The 16,672-nt window shown below is 41.1% G+C and overlaps 1 protein-coding gene across 1 annotated transcript in view; it reads right to left on the bottom strand.

Moving 5' to 3' along the window:
* Nucleotides 1–16,672, bottom strand: part of TGFBR3 (transforming growth factor, beta receptor III) — a 69,442-nt gene that overhangs the window by 30,939 nt on the left and 21,831 nt on the right. Inside the window, exons 3-4 of the mRNA XM_010132686.1 lie at nt 15,980–16,117; nt 3,356–3,539 (exon numbers count right to left, since the gene is read on the bottom strand). Coding sequence (XP_010130988.1) covers nt 3,356–3,539; nt 15,980–16,117 — 322 coding nt within the window. The remainder of the gene's footprint in view (nt 1–3,355; nt 3,540–15,979; nt 16,118–16,672) is intronic.

Raw genomic sequence — 16,672 nt, 5'->3', positions numbered from 1 at the left:
GACACACGCATTCACTTTGCCCCTTCACCAGAATATATCTACTCTTGTCTGTACCAGTTACGAAGATCTGGGGTAAAACAGACAAGAAAAGGGGAACCATTTAATCTTTCTTTGCTCACCGCACTTTTCTTCTTTAGTTTCAGAGTTGTCTACTTACTTTGGAAAGATCTGCAGATGTCTGCAATCAATTAAAAACCTTACAAAACCAGCCAGCAAATAGTCAGTTTATGGATCCTCTGCCTCTCTAATCTCCACAGACTCCCAAAATGGAATCGGGCATGAGGTTTGCCTGTAACACCCTCAGTGGAGGGTCTCCAGCCAGCCGCCCAGGTGTCACGGGGCCCCGCTTGCCAGAAGGTATGTGGTGGAGCTGTGTGCAGTGGCCAGCAGCCGCCTTCCCTTTCAGCGTGTGCCAAGCTGCTCAGATGAAGATGGAGGATTGCACACTGGGATCTGTACTTTGTGGGCAGCACCTCCATTTTACACCATTTGCTCTATTCTGCACAAATTAGGTGTCATCTGCAGGCTCTTGGGTAAACGGAAGTATTCCAGCTTAAAATCAAGAGGTTTTTGTGAAAATGAGTGCCGTTAATCTGGTCTCACTCTTCAGGACGGGCGCCCTGGATGATAAAGATCAGAACCTTGACTGGCATTTAATGGCAAGGTATAAGGGAAGGGGCTGCAGTGGTCTCTGGAGGGAAAGTGAAAGCTTTGCCATCTCCTTCACTATACAAACCAAAGCAAGAACATGAACCCCCCTTTCTGTGCCCCCTTCCTCCAAACCCTTATTCTGCTTCCTTTAAGTTCTCACTGTGCATATTTGGTCCCTGCGGTATTTGATCAGCTCTCTTGAATCCTGAGGATTCAGACACACTTGACCCTGACCCAGTTTGCTAGTTCGCTCAGCTGCCCTTCATTTGCAGCTTCAAAAGTGATTTCGGAGACTCATGGTGTCAGAAGCACTTTTATTCTATGAAAGATCACCCTTCTTCAGATGTTTTTCCCCTCTGGCTTGCATTTTCTGTTTGTTGTATTCAGCTACAGCCTCCACTTCTAAAATGTTACATCTTCTGGTTTCAGATTTTTCTAATGTGAGTGAAGCTGAATTGTGAACAATTACATGAACACTGCCATTAAATTCGGTATTGGTCACTGAGCAAGGAACTACTTCATATGACCACCGATAGATTCTGAGCAATGCTAGCTGTGATTCACATGCTGCAGCTGAGAATACTTGAATAAAGCACTTGAGTGTCAGTTTTGTATGAAAAGCCTGGATCATCCATCGGCATACACTGTGGCTTGTGGAAGCCAGTGATTCCATCATTCACTCTGCAGAGCAGCAGGTCGGGACCGCGTACCACATGGCTTCCATAGAACTCCTCACATGACTGCTGCAGCTCAAGGACTGTCCCTCTCCCCGCCCCCAAACACAGGCATAACCCCCACACACACATGCATTTTCATTCTTCTGCCAAGAATTTAAATCAAAATCAAATATGGTTACAGCTGAGCTGGTTTGTAGGAGCCTTCTCAGAAACCGCCTGTTTTGATTGCCTGCCAAGGCCCATTTTGTGTGCTTACTCCTAAATAAAATTGTGTTTTATCACATCCTAAACAGGATACAAAGCTCTCCTCAATAGTTGCCTAGTTTGACTGGAGATGTGCAAATCAAACAAACAAAATTCTGGTTTTTGACACATCTAATTGAAATGTTCATCTCTGCAATGCTGGGATCTCTACTCCTATATATATGTTCCAAGAGCACTTTAATAAGCTAATAAATATATTTCTGAATGATTTTCTGGCATCAAAATCCAAGATCGGTGCCAAGTAGAACAAAAATCACACAGGGTAATCCTCTACAAGTTTGGCAGGATTTGGATAAAACCAACACAGGCATGTTGCGATTTCGGGGGGTAAGGCTCATGCTTCAGGAAGTAAAATGATCAGATACAGGTGGCTAGGAAAGAATGTTTTCTCCACAGAAGGTTTTTGTTTGGTTTTCGTTCGGTTTTTGCTTGTTTGTTTTTCTCCAGCCAACTAGTTAAGCTATGCAGGAGTTTCTCTAGAAATATTGCTAAGTACTACTAAATTAGGCTGGTAATTGGTGCTAGTAAATGCCGAGCCCACCAATACTAGCAGGATGTTGATAAAATGTTTTACTGATTTCTACTTTTCCCATTGCTAAACTTCTTGAGAAACAACAATTAGTTTCAAAATATCTGGACCAATAGCTGCAATGTAAATCAGTTCCAGGTCACTTTTACCGACTTTCCTCTTGCTGCTTTTGGTTTAGCCTAAACCTGGATGTTTACTTCAGCTTGAACCTGTACGGTATCTTCAGAGAACAAAAATAAACAGTGAATTGCAGGCTACTAGGTAAAGAACACTAACATCTTAAAATATCCCATACCCGTGAAAAAGAAAATTTCACCCCCAATCATCCTGCACAACAGAGGAAAGCCTGCTCTCCCTGTAAAGTTTTTTACTAACTACTTATTTTCCAGAAAATGAATTGAAAGAGATAAGTAGGGCATAATCCCTCCTAAACCAACTGTCTTGCTCTAAGAACGTGGGGAAGAGTCATGGCCTTTGTGTTATCCATGGTTTATGACCAGCTCATGCACAAGACATGCTATGTGATCAGCAGCCACCTGAGGAAAAGCATGAGCCAAGAATGCGCTGCAGAGGCTCGTATGGTTAAGTTGTCCCAATACTGCTCAGCTACAGAGCTACAGCCCAAACCCCACCCTAATATGGGCCTGGGAAATCCCTGAGGAGTCGGAGTCCTCTCTCACCTGCCCTAGGTCACCCGATGAATTTGGCACGTGGCTCACATGGACAGGAAATCGTTCTCCTTGGGATGAAAATACACAAGGACAGACCGATACAATTTACCTTGGTGAGGAAAGCAATAATTCTTCACCCAAAGTAGCCTGGATCCTTATACAAGCAAATACTGAACAAAATGTAACAGATCTTCTTAGAAATTGCCCCCACCTCAGGTTCTCAACTTCAGTCCTTTAGATGAAGACACCCAAACAACCATCATGATTAGTTTATTCCTTTTAAAAAGTGAAGCTTTGACTTGTGTAAGATTCCGGCCAATTGCATCCACATTTTGAGCACTAAATTATGGCACCAGAATCCAGTAAAAGTTGCCTAAATCCAAGGTCTGGTCTTTAGACTTGCTCTTACTTATCCACCTTCCCCTTTCATATCATGTCTTTTGGAAAATGAGAGGTATGTTTAGAGATTAAAATTAAAAAATGTGACATAAAACTACTGCAAGACTTCTTATTGTCAACATCTAGAAATGCCTATCAGTTCTGCCGGGTTTGTTTTGGTTTACCTTCTCCTACTTTAATATAGATGTTTCTTGATACTTTGAGTTCAGTGAAAGATGTTACTGCTCCATATTCCTTCTGGGCCCACTGTAGCAGATGTTCATTCTTCTCAGGAAAAAGCTTTTCTTCTGTTTCTGCTGACAAGGAGAAATTTCCCTCCTCAAACTGAACAACGGAACCTAAAGACACCTGATGGGAATAAAACCGTATTTTTAATGTGGTACATTTACCTGCACAGTCGGGTAGCATGAATAAGCAACGTAATTTGTCACACCCAAATGCACTCACTCCAGTGCAATTACAGCTTATTGCCAGCAGTCCCTGAAGTTTACATGTTTTAACATCTGTATAATGATTCCTTTTTCAGAGATTTTTTTAAAAAATGAAGCGCCCATCAACCCAGCTGGGGTGCACGTGGCAGCTGACTGACAGAGACACTCCTCCAAAGGCATACTGCTGGAGAAGGGGTACGACAACACTTCAAGGGGAGCTGAACTGTGAGGGCAAGGGGAAGGCTGGAAGACAAGAGGAAAACTAAGACAGGAGAGAGTAAGTCGGTGATCTGAGGAACTGAACGGAAACGTGAAGCTCAATAAAACTGGGAACTAGTGAAGTAACTCCCAAAGCAGAAAGACCGTGAATCCAAGCTCAGTGACAGATAGGTCACAGAAATAGAAGTGAGGAAAGAGAAAGGCTAAGAGAAAGTGAAGATATTTACTGTTGCTTTATCCACAGGAAGTGAGAAAAAGTTTTAGTCTAACATATAATGCAGATGAGTTACACGTATCTTTAGAAAAAAAACTTATAAAAAGACTGCATTAACTCAGGTCTTGACTGGAAAAATTAAAATTTTCTTAAAAATAGTCAAAATGGGAAAACATTAAGTAGAAGTGTAACGGGTTCTGTAGGAAAGCCTAAGATCTTCAAATACAACTTCATTAGAGTGGCAATAGCACCATTCAAGATAAGGCGCCAGCATGGGGTCAGACTCTTTGAGACTGCAACCTGCTTCAACTTGTGTTGGTCTTGGGAGATAAACAAGTCATTCCAGATTTACTGCAAAGCAAGAACATCCCAACACTAACCTTTTGGCTCTCCTATTCCTGCAGAGGGATGTGGCCAACACTTCTCAGCTCTCAAGAGGTCCCTAAAGCAAGTGGTGAAAGAAGAGCATTCTTCCACCTGCCCAACCTCGGGAACCTTCACCCACCCACCCACTCTACTGTCTCTTCCTTCAAGGTGCTTGAGGACTGGGGCCTGCATGCCCTACCCAAGCTGGTCCTCCCATGAACTAAGAGCTAAAATATCCATTCAAGAATAATAAGTGTCTGAGTGAGAAAGCACAGCCAGATGAACAAGCTTTCAGGTTTGAACGCATCAATGAAAATTTCTTCGGACATATTCCCTGTGTGTAAGCAGTGCTTGCCCAGGTATAACACACAGTCCCTACCTCCAGATTACTGCAGTAGACAAGGCTTCATGGAAGAAGTACCATTTTTTTCCTGTACTGTCCTCGGAGCACTCCAGGAGTAAGTCTGAGTCACTTCGATGCTCTCCTCCCCCTTCCCTTTCCCCGTCTTTCTACTAACCCAGATTTCTTTGGTGGCATGGAAGTATAATTTTTTTTCTCTAACTGAAGATCTAGAATTATTAACAATGATGGTTGGAAGAGTTTCTCACCTGTCCTGAGTATTATGTACATGTTATAGCAGGTTAATGGACATAAGTATCTCTCCAACCTTTAGAACAGCAAAATACATCGACAGCAATTACTTAGAGATTTTCTGAAGTCAGGTTCCAATTACAGAAATTAACTAACAGCAACCAACTACCACCTTCCCTGGAGCTATAGTTCCCAGCAGTATTTCAGGATGTTATATATCAGTTTGTTTAGCACCCATAAATATTTGCCAAATTAGACAGATGGAAAGAATTTCAAAGTTCTTGCCTGTGCTTCCAGCTATTGCGTTAGCATTTATTTTGCCCATACCACATACTCTCCTCTAAGAGGAGGCCCATGCAATTCAGAGTTCAGTTTGACCAGACCTGTCACAAAAAACAGCTTAGGAATCCTTTTGCCAGACAGTTTTCAAAGTTTAAACTAACAACTGTTTCAATTCGGAACGTTCTTCCTTATTTGTTGTTTTTTGTATGACTACCATAAAACGTTTCCTTTATATGAAAAACGTCTTTATTCAGTGTAACACAGCATATGCCATATTCTCTTGGTACTCTAATGCTTCTCAAATAAGAAACCGAACTCTGCCAGTAGAGTTCGTCCGCTGCCCCCAAATGTACAATACTAAGAAAAGAGAGCTACATGGTTATCTTTCAAACATACTTAGCAAACAGCATACCCTTTGTAGAACGTACTTTCACCGTGTAGAAGCAACTATGCCATGACTGATTTTATGGGGCATCTTCTCCGCAATGCTCCTAACACATTGAATTTTACAGTGGACACAGTCTCACAAGATAACACTGACAAAGCACAAGGCAGGTCACGCAAGGATTGCGTACAGAGCGCCTCTTAGCAATGCTGTCTTTTATATCTGAGACCTTTGGGAAATCTTGGTAAAGCTCTGGCCTAACTAGAAAAATCTCCTGTGCATGAAAATTGCAGGACTTAACGACTTAATCAGTTATTGTGTTGCAAGGATATTGAATAGTTGCTGGCATTCCACTCTAGGAACAAACCTCCGTAACTACCTTGAAAAGAACACAGTTGATCCAGTATGTACGGTAGTCACTTTTCATCTACTCTGTTTCACAATGTTTCTGGTATTTTTTAAGGTCAGGATCAGAGTAAAGACGTATCAGCATAACTTTTTAAGACATCTGAGGAAAGTGTGAAAGAAAATATTATTACTTCTCAGTATTGACCAAAGAAACGCATTAATTTGCAATAATACCTTTTCACTGTATTTTTTCATTTGAGATATTTAAGTATCTGCTAACACAACAGCTTTCTTCTTCAGGATACGCTTGGTTTCCATTTTTTACTTATTAAATCTTGAAAACTTTCTGCATCATCCTCTGGCACGATGAATGTCTTCCTGTGAGGCAGATCCCATCAATGAACCCCAAAGTTACTAAGTCCTACTAGGGAGGAACTGACAGACAGGAAGCAGAGCAGGCACAAGCATCCTCACTAAATGATCATGCAGTGTCTATCTTTAAATAACCATGAAGTTTGTAATAACTTTTTAAAATCACATACTAGAGTCTATCCAAAATGCTGATTCCACTACCAGGTTTTAGAAAGGAGTGCAGCGTTCTGCTGTGCCTGCTAGTGCTGGGATTTTTACTACACGGAACAAGGCAAGGTTAAGCAAGCCAAGCACGTTATTTTTTCTGGAAAGAATTCAACAAACCCTTCCAAAAAAGGCAACCATCACTGTTTCAACACCTGCCTTGGACATTAACTACTTACTCTTCAGAACAAACCAAAAGCAGCTCTCCCTAATGTACTTAGGATAAGCTATTAAAACCAAAGAACATCTTAAATATTTGGGAACATATTAACAATTTTTATCTGAGCACTCATTACGTAGTTGACTGATTTAAATTGCTGCCCCACACACTTTTATCTCCTCACTTCATCTCCTTCAGTGGCTGGTTTCAAAGGCCGCAGAGTAGAAAAAGTGCCCCAGCTCTATTTCTTCCTGTTGTTGTGTGGACATTAAAAGTGACTGCACCAAAAACATCCTCTGCTGCTGCTGAGTTCACCTACATGCCCTGACACATTTCTGAGGCTGAACGAGGAAACTTCCAAGCCTGACATGGAAAATCATTTTGCAAGACCAAAAGATACAGGCCACAGCCACTAACCACAGCAAGAACCACAGTTCAAAGGGGTCTTCCCCAGTACGAGGTTCAGGTACAGTATTTTGAAAATTTGCTACCACAACCCAAGTATTCCATTGAAGAACAAAGCATGTTTAAGACCATGTTTTTATTACACACGCTGCTACCCTGCTGACCATTGGGGAAAACAGGGACTGTCTGTGCACTGTATGAAGAAACATATACCCCTCAAGCTGGAAAAAAAAAAAAAAGCCACTTTTATATATGCCTTAAGAAAACTTTCAAGTCTTACAAAAACTGCTTTGCAAGGCTGCTATGGTAGTTCAGGACATCAGCTATCTGGCAGAAGTGCCAAATGGTGTAGGTTACCATTCCCCAGAAGGAATAACAATCAGAAGCAACCTTGACTCATCTCAAATACAGAACAACTCTTTGGTAAGTGACTAAGAAACACACGCTGCTTTCGAAATGACACGCCACATCTGTGAATCATCTATCTGCTTTGCATAGTCCTCACCAGCCACAGAGGTGCGATGCTCTCAGGCAGTAGTAAAATTTTTCATTTTGAAGTGCTCTCAAGACCACTTCCAGTTATCACAAAATTCCACTTCCAGTTATCACAAAATGTTTGAAAAAACACATAAAAGAAGCAGCATTATATTAATCACATTTTAGATTTTCATTCTACTTCCTAGAAGATGCTCAGTTCACCAGCTACCAAAGATCTTGATAGGAATGAAGGCTGCTCTCAACACCTCCTCGGCATGAAAGCAGAACCTTGTGGGATCTTACTCTTGTTCAACTTTATGTATCTAAAAGAAGATCCTGGGATTTTCCATCAAAGCTGGAATCGTGTCAAAGCAAACGCAACTTTCAAAACCCTCATGGAACGGTTACTAGAATAATCAAAAGGAAACAAAAGTCTGTGTGAGGGAAAATCTGTTCCCAAAGTTTACGGCTCAAGCAGGGTTTTATTAATCACACACAGATAATTGTCCACTCACCTCACATTAATCTAAAAACATTTTAATATACTCAACGTAACACTTGTTTTATCTGAGCAAAATAAAATCCCTGGAAGGGCTTTTGATACCTTGTTTCAAGTTAGACTGAATTTAGCGGAGGAAAGAGAAGGGGAGAGCTAAACCGTATCTACGCAACTGCAGCTGTATTTTCCACTGGAATTGATGACTCAGTAACACAACCTGTTGTGATTTATTATCTCCACATCACTAACACCAGCAGTCTGCCAAAATCCACTGCCTGCTTCTGTAAAACCCCCTGTTTACTGAACCAAGGAGGGAAGGAGCCATGACCATACAGAAAGGGCCATCACAAATGCCTCTTTCGGGTCCTTCAAGCCACCTGCAAGATGTGCCTGTGAACACACCTCAATCATTAAATGCCAGAATGTCGTCTTTGTAACTATCAGCTTCCTTTGCTCTGAAAGTGATGTGTCTGGGCTTCTAGACAGACCATGAGAAGGAGGAGCACTCAGGATCAGTCAGTGGCAGCAACAAGAAAGACCAGCACAAGATCCAAGAGGCAGCATCATCCAGATCTGGCCCATCCACACTCCTAATGCAAAGGGTTTTTTTGGAGCAGTGACCCATGAAAACCACCCGTTCTCAAAGCTGAAAGAAACACCAGCAATAAAGCCGGAGTTTTGAAAGATGGCTTAAATCACCTGGAAAAAGAAGATCTAGTATGAACTATGTGATACTCCTAACAAACTAGGTTCCAAAAAAAAAGTGCAAGACTTCAAAGTCCCATGAAAGGAGAAAATAAGCTACGCAGACCTGCCTTGTTTCCTCTAAAATTTACTGGCAAGTTGGTATTTTTGGAGTATTTCTGTCAAACCAAAGCGTTTACAATGAAAGCAGAGGACACCAATGCATCATAGAATTTCTGTATTTTGGGACATCACACTGCCACATACAGACCTTCTTTACTATACACTGCACATTTGCTTCGTGTACTGTATCTTGTTTCCTAGCCAGAAATAACTTCTGTGATGCCTTTGAATAAAAAAAAAAACCAAAACAAGAACCTACCCAAAACAAACCAAACCACAAACTCGAGATATTTAAAGATGCCTTACTAGGGTTCTCGTACTCTTAAGCTCCTTTTACTGAATGCAGACAATACATCACTTTCAAAAATGTACTTACCACCCTGTCATTCTCTACCGTCACTACTTGTGACAAAATCCTTCTACCCTATTGCCAAGCATGAAAGAATAGCCACCATATGTAGTCCGAGATCCCCCTGATATTCCTCAGAGTAAACCAGTTACACAGACTTAAGAAAAGCAGGTTTTGCAAGGAGCTGAATCAGGCCACAAGACAAAGCCTCCAGGGAAAGTTACTACTGTGAAAAGCATAGTAAGAGTTACTGTTTACTAAATAGTACTTTTACTCAGACACTTATGTTATTTCCACATTCTTTCAAAAGGCAAGGAAATGGTGTGCAGAGAGGAAGGAGGAATACGAACTCTGCCAAGTGGAATACGGCAACTACAGGATTATTGCCAGCTCCCGAGTAAAAGAACGATGAAGATTAAAAAAACAAATCCAAGATTCTATAGAAATGTAAACGTCCTTTTAAACTCCTCTTCACACTGTTACACAACACTGAAAATCTACTGCTTTTACTCTGAATAGTGAAAGGTCACTATTTATACCGAATTTATCACTAGTCATGCATTTCCTATCCTTCCTCACTCTTCCCCAGGCAGAGCACTCTGTGCACATCTGGGTCTGTTTAACCAGTGATTGGAAATTTAGCCTCCTGATTTCCCGTTAAATACTAGGCACAGGAAAACAAATAGCACTTGTTTTTCAGTGAGTTTTGTCAGTCATCCAACATCTAGTGCAAACCATAGAACAGCCTGTGGTTTGGTGGCAGAGACCCAAAATATGTGAACCATATTTTCATGAAGAGAAAGGAATAAACCAGCTATTAGTGAGTAATAAGAACATGGCTTTTTTCTTCTTAGAAATAAATACAGAAATTACTAATGATTAAACTCTTCATTCTATCACTTATTCTTCTCAAAAGTTTTTTTTCTTTTCAAATCTCAAGCCAAGAGCATGTGATCTGGTTTTGTATTTATCATGACTGCTGTCGCTTCCTCCATTCTACTAACTTAACACACACATTCAGTCCTATTAAAGGGGTTCTTGTGAGTAAGGTTATTTGCTTGCCTAAGTGCTTTCTCATCCATAACTCTTACTCATTCAATAGCCTGAACAACTAACTCAGGAGGAAGAGCTGAATCATCACATCTTAAATAAAATACTGGATAAAAATCACATATCTAGATATTTAAGGGGTTTTTTGATCTCCTCTAACAGTGATTTCTGCTAGGAAATCACAAAGGATTGGGTACCTTCTTTCATTGTATTAATTCTCACTACTTTCACTTGCCCAGTAAAATCATTCCTAGGCTATAAAAGGAATTGGTAAAGTTAGCTAATCTAAGGAAAAAAACATCACTTGCTGAGTAACACCTATAAAACCTTCATTCTGGGCAGTTTCATAAACGTTCTGATTTTCTGCCAAGGCATGTTTGCAATAAACTGCTTTTAGGGACGGAGAGAAATAATGACTTGATGGAAAGGGAGGAAATTATTTTGTTATATGCAAACTTAGAAGTGGGGTGGTGAGGGAGGTCTGGTAAGGTTTTTCTGCAAGATTGACCTGCAACAAGATCCCAGGTTAAAGCATTTTCTACAGGTGTTGCCTAGCTTATGTAAAACTGCAATCTGCTGGAGTCTAATCAGTGTGGTAATGTAACCAATCTAATCTATTCAACTTCCTCTCCCACTACCCATTTACAATGTAATTTTAGCATCTATTTCCTGATGAGGGGAAAAAAATTCGCAGGGATGGTAAGTATTCCCCTTGCTGAACTGAGCAGCCCTTCCCACCCCTGCACTGCTTTTCTGACTGATGAGAGGGCTGATGATCCTGCTCAGGAACACCTGAACAGAAAATGCTCATTCCCAAACTGCTGTATTTTTGTGATAAGTAAACATATCCAAACAAACTCATATGACCAAACACGCCATTACTCAAAGCAGTGATTTTCAATTACTTAGGTCAGGCAGAGTTCATGCACTAACCCGTTGCACGTATTTTCAAACTGAAATGTCATGATACTTAGGTATATTTATTTTTAACACAATGAGAATAAACTCAAGACTTACTTTCCTAAAATCACAATGGTTTTCCCAGCACCACCTACTTAACCCATCAAGACATATATAACTCATGCAGAGTCTGAAAATAACCCTGTCTATGCCAAATGTATTATTAACACCATGTTACATAGTCAACATAGATTCACTTTCCTCTAACGCACAGAGAAATTTAAGTCAGGTTTTTATCATGAGATGCCAAAATTTAAGACTATTCACTAGTGTTCTTTCTGGTTTACAGATGGGGAAAGGTGCCCCAAGAAGCAAAACGACAGTACAGTAAGGCTAGTAAAGACCAACTATCTTTAGCACCAGTGTCATCTTGGATGTCTTCCTCCAAAGTACCGTCACTCTATAAGCATCACTATAGCATGGATTTGGAAATAAACCTTCAAAACATGGTATCAAAAAAAACCCTGATATTAACAGAACACAACCTTTGGTTTGGTTGGGGCATGTTATTTAATTTTAATGATAATTTATTCCACTCTGAGGTTTAGTAGACTTTGAAAATGAAACAGAGAGCGGCCTCCGTGAAGATAAAGCATACGACAAGCCACTGTGCTGAGGGAAGCTACGTGCATTACACAATAAAACTAAGAGTAAAACCACGTGTATACACCAAACTTACATTTTAATGCTGAAAAAAGTTTACTAACAAAGTATTTTGTGCTTCCCTCTATACTATAACCATACACGGATTTTCTCCTCCATTCATTTTAAACTTCTGCCTCATGGATGAGCAAGCCCAAGGCAAAAATCCAGGCTTGAACTATATGGTAAGAAGTTAAACTCCAGCCCGACTCAGTAGTACTGAGTATTTTCCGGGTCCTTTGGACACATGCTGAAACAAGCTTTAAATCTCTTCCTCCTTTCCTTTAAATAAAGCAATCTGGGGCGGCTTATCTTTACTGGAAACTCAAAGAATTCACAGAGCGAAGATAGCAGACTAACCTCCCTAACGAGGGCACTGAGAACACACAGTTCTAACAGGCTCAGCGTGCCTCAGTTTCTCTACCTGTACAATGATACTAAAACCACTTTAGAGAGTGCTCTGCTTATATCCTGGAGTCGTCATCTTTGTTAGAAATAATGCTGGACCTTCTAATACAATTGGTTTGAGCCACTTATTCATTCAAAACACACCTCCCTGTAACAGCTTAAGAACTTTATTATGATGCTTTACAGGGAAAAAATAGCAGCTAGTAATAAAAAGAAATAAACAGCTAGGACTTCATTAATGGTTACATGACCCTTAATTACAAACTTTAAGCTGGCTCGAGGTGCGTTGTCTTTATCAGCAGTAAGTCCCAGAAGCTGCCATGTAAACTTCTTTATGCTAATTACCTTTCTAACTAGGGATCGATCAATGAAACAGAGCAATTCGTACGTCACAGTATATTAATAAAATTGTGAATGAATGTCATGCATGAAAAGTCTGAAAGAGAAGCTGGAAAGTCAATGATTATCCCATGCAAGGCTTCCATAGAGACAGACACAATAGTTATGACACTCCTACGGTATGCATGACACAGATTTCTGCTTTGAGCATAGAATTCACTGGTATTTTAAAAAGCTTTTAAAATTTGAAATCTTTTATGATTCAAAATACTCTGTTTTCTGGCTTGACTACACTTTTAAGTAGAATGAACAAGACAGAGCTGCAGGAGTACACGGATAAGCCGAGTATCTTCAAGCAAGGGCCAAGGAAGTGTGCTCTGCTCCGCGCTCCTCTGAGCTGCTGTTTACACTCCGAGGCTCAGTTCTCTGAAACTTACTGAAGGCTGTGGCAAGGAGGCAGGGAGCCTCTGTGGTACCAGAGCAGAAGCAGTATGTCCATCTGCCCCACAACCTTCTGAAAAAGGAACCCATGATTCTGCAAAGGGACGGGCCAGAGCCAGTCCCGGGGATTGCAAACTGACATGGCCCAAGGCAGGCAAACAGCTCTGCTGCAAAACTAGAGCTCCTTGATTTCTTTTTGGCCCACTGCACTCACCACAGGTGCTGCGAGGACTTCCTCAGCATTTCCCATGTTACCTTTGCTGCTCTTCTTTCAGAAAGCTTTTGGGAAAACAAGGCATTGCGCTTGTGAGCGAAGTGGAACAGCAATGGATGATCATCACAGTTTAAGTTGTTCAGCCTGTAACCTCATGACCAAACTGTACTAGCTACTGAGAAACTGGAATGCGAAAAGTGGGAAGACTGATGAGACTCTGATAAAAGACTGAAGTTAGCTTGTGTTTGCAGCAAGAATATTGTCTTAGAGACAGAACAGAGAATGAAGTTCTGGAGTGAGAGGTGCTGCAGGGACTAAACTGTGAGAGGCAGTGGTCGATTGGTACCCTGGCTTTTTTCTTTCTGCAATCTTAAATGTCAAGATCTTTACAAAAAAGAAAAATGGAAACCTTAACATAGTAGAAGGAAAATACACAGATTATATAGCACTTGAGATATCCAAAACTGTTACGGAGAGTTATTCAGATGTTTAAGTATGATTAAGGATGGGTCAACATTGAGAGCCAGTTCACTCCTTGTGACAGAAAGGTGAGCTCCCGTATCTGCCCAGCTTATGGGGAGCAGTGTCAGCCCAGCCCACAGGCGTGGGCTGGGAGAATGGCATGAGGCAGCACAACCTTCAGCCCTTGCTGTGACCAGAAGAGCTTCAGAGGCTGGAGCACTGAGAGGATGTATATGACTCTATTAGTCATACTCTATATGACTAATAGAGAACCAAACCTGTAGCATCTGCCAGATATTCCTGCCCCCCAAGAGAGAGTCCACCCCTTCCTGCAGCATCAGTAACCAGGTTTATGTGGCAGTTCCTGAGGCCAGACAACTTCTTCAGAACAAATCATGAGCCCTGCTGCTCATATGTTCAAGCCTGTTTTTGTAACCAGGACAGCCTGAAGCAGTTTTCTGAAGCAAACACTGAGCTAATGGTACAGTTTTGGCAGCAGAGCCCTAACACAAATTCCTATTGTTTCTGTGCCTTAACGCAGCCTAGTGAAGTGTCGCTGAGCCAAACCAAGCAAGCCCAGCACGATCACAGTCTGAACACTGGCGCAGTCTGCTGAGCGGAAATGGATGGCTCTCAGCAGAGCACCTCTTCACCCCCAGAGGAAAGTCGAGGGGAGCAGGAAAATCCTGAAGGAGGAGAAAGAGAGGGGGAGTTGAACACAAACTACTTCATATGAAATGGGAGTGATGATGTAGTAATTGTAGGAGAAGATCAAAACTAAACTGAAAGTGGGTCCAAGACTTGATTAACTGAATGAAAGGTGCTGTTTCTTCTGGCCAGGAGAGGAGTGAGGACTCTTTATCACACCGTTATTCATCATTGTGTTACTTAGTCATTTTCTGAGCAGATATGAACTGTGCTGGTTGCGTTACGGACATACGCCAAGAATGGTCAACAAGAGGAAAATAGTTAAGAGTCTCTACAACAGTAATGAGAAAACTGAAAACTGTGAATGCCTTAGAATACAAACAAGCCCATGTTCTTTGCACCAATCAGTAACACACTGCACTGGAAACAGGACAGCGTCCATCGAAGTTCAAAACATCGAGAGTACTCCTAGTTTGTACTCTTACGACAGGAAAAAGAAAAATTATTCCAGAGTGCTTTTAATGTCCAGCAAGTGATACAACTCTTGGTGCACTTCACAGTATCACCACCATATCAGGCGATCTGAGAGTGGTGTCCCTTCCCGGCACGCTAAAGCTGCGGCACTGTCCATCTCCCCCTCCTGCTGACGCACCGTGACAGCATTAAGTTCCCACTGCGTACTGCAGAAACAGTCTTGCCTACCACTATCAGCTGGGCTGGAGGAGCAAAATTAAACCCTATAAGGATACGGCTAAAAATAATGAAGTTCATTTCTGCAATTAAAGTTGAATATAGTAAAAGCTACGGCTTTAATAAAGACGACTCATGATTAGACATGATGTCACACATTAAAAATTTAATCCAAACAACTTGTCTGTTTCACTACAAATAGAAACGCAAATGTCCTGGCAAACTGAAAGGACATGATTTACAAATACTAGGTAATATTTGGATCCTACATTATAAGCAGTGCTCCAGTCTGAGAAATAAAAGTGACTTCACTCTGGGCTTAGCTTGGATGTTTCAACAGACCAAGCTTCATCAGAGACATAAACAATAATTGTACATATTGAGCTTAATACATAGAGATTTTTTTTTTTGGTCACAGACCACACAACCAGCGTCCACCCATAATACTTCCCATTGCTTTGAGGCTTTTTGCATTATGGTACTACGAAATTGCTAATCAGGCCTGGCAATCTGTTACTACCTCACAGCTTTTTGAGCTGGAATGGCTGCTAGCGTTAGTAACTACATGATGTGCAGATTCTGAAAAAGCAGCGTTGCTTTCTTTTCCTTGTATTCACATCACAAGTAATTGGGTACTTTTTCCGAACTGCTTTACCCTACTACCTAAGTGTTCCCCCGAGCCCTACACTGAAACTTGACCTCCTGTTAACTTGGTTTTTTTTAAACATACGTTTGAAAACTTTCCAAGTGAATGCCATGAACTCTATGTCCTGTGTGACATGTAACTCTGATCTAGAGCAGGCCAGAGGACCGTGTATACTCACAAAGAAAAGTCTTCGGATTCCAGGTGCCAGTCTTTCTGTTTTTAGCTTCCAGTTCAGAGGCAAAGGAGAGTTGAGAATAAACACCAGAGGCTTCTGGTGAATATGCACTGATGAAATTGGATTCAAATGTAATGTGACCTACAGAGAAACACAGAAATACATTAACACTTCCTCATAAGTTTCAAATCAAAGCGGAATTTGAAACATTGAATCCGAGGTCATTTTAACACATCTATCATGTATTTCAGCATTCAGACCTCTTGACTCAAGATTATAGACTACTTCCAAAAAAAAAAAAGTCATCAGAGCACAGATAATAAAGAATGACATAGAATGAAATGGTTAACATTTGTGCTCTATGCTTGCAAAGCACTGCTAAAGTGTTTAAGAAAACCTTGGCAAACGCTGATGAAAAATAGCTTATGCAGAAGGTCAAACCACTAAGCTGAGAGTTGGAGAGCAAGGAGATAAAAAGAATTGCAAAGCAAACTCTGATTTCTGCTTTCTAGATGGTAGCCTACAAAGCTGGCTTAGCGTACAAACCTCATCTGCTGATGCTATTTGGGCGTAAATCTAACCTGCAAAACAAATAAAACCAAACAAACGAAAAACAGGAGGAACAAATCCAGAAACTCAAGCAGCACTACACTACTTCATGGAAGGAATTCTAACAGAAGTTTTAGCATGTCCTAG

The sequence above is a fragment of the Buceros rhinoceros genome, unplaced genomic scaffold, assembly GCF_000710305.1.
Source record: "Buceros rhinoceros silvestris isolate BGI_N320 unplaced genomic scaffold, ASM71030v1 scaffold10930, whole genome shotgun sequence".
Classification (NCBI taxonomy): domain Eukaryota; kingdom Metazoa; phylum Chordata; class Aves; order Bucerotiformes; family Bucerotidae; genus Buceros; species Buceros rhinoceros.
Note: the sequence above shows the minus strand (reverse complement) of the source record. Positions and strands in the feature narration are given on the sequence as shown.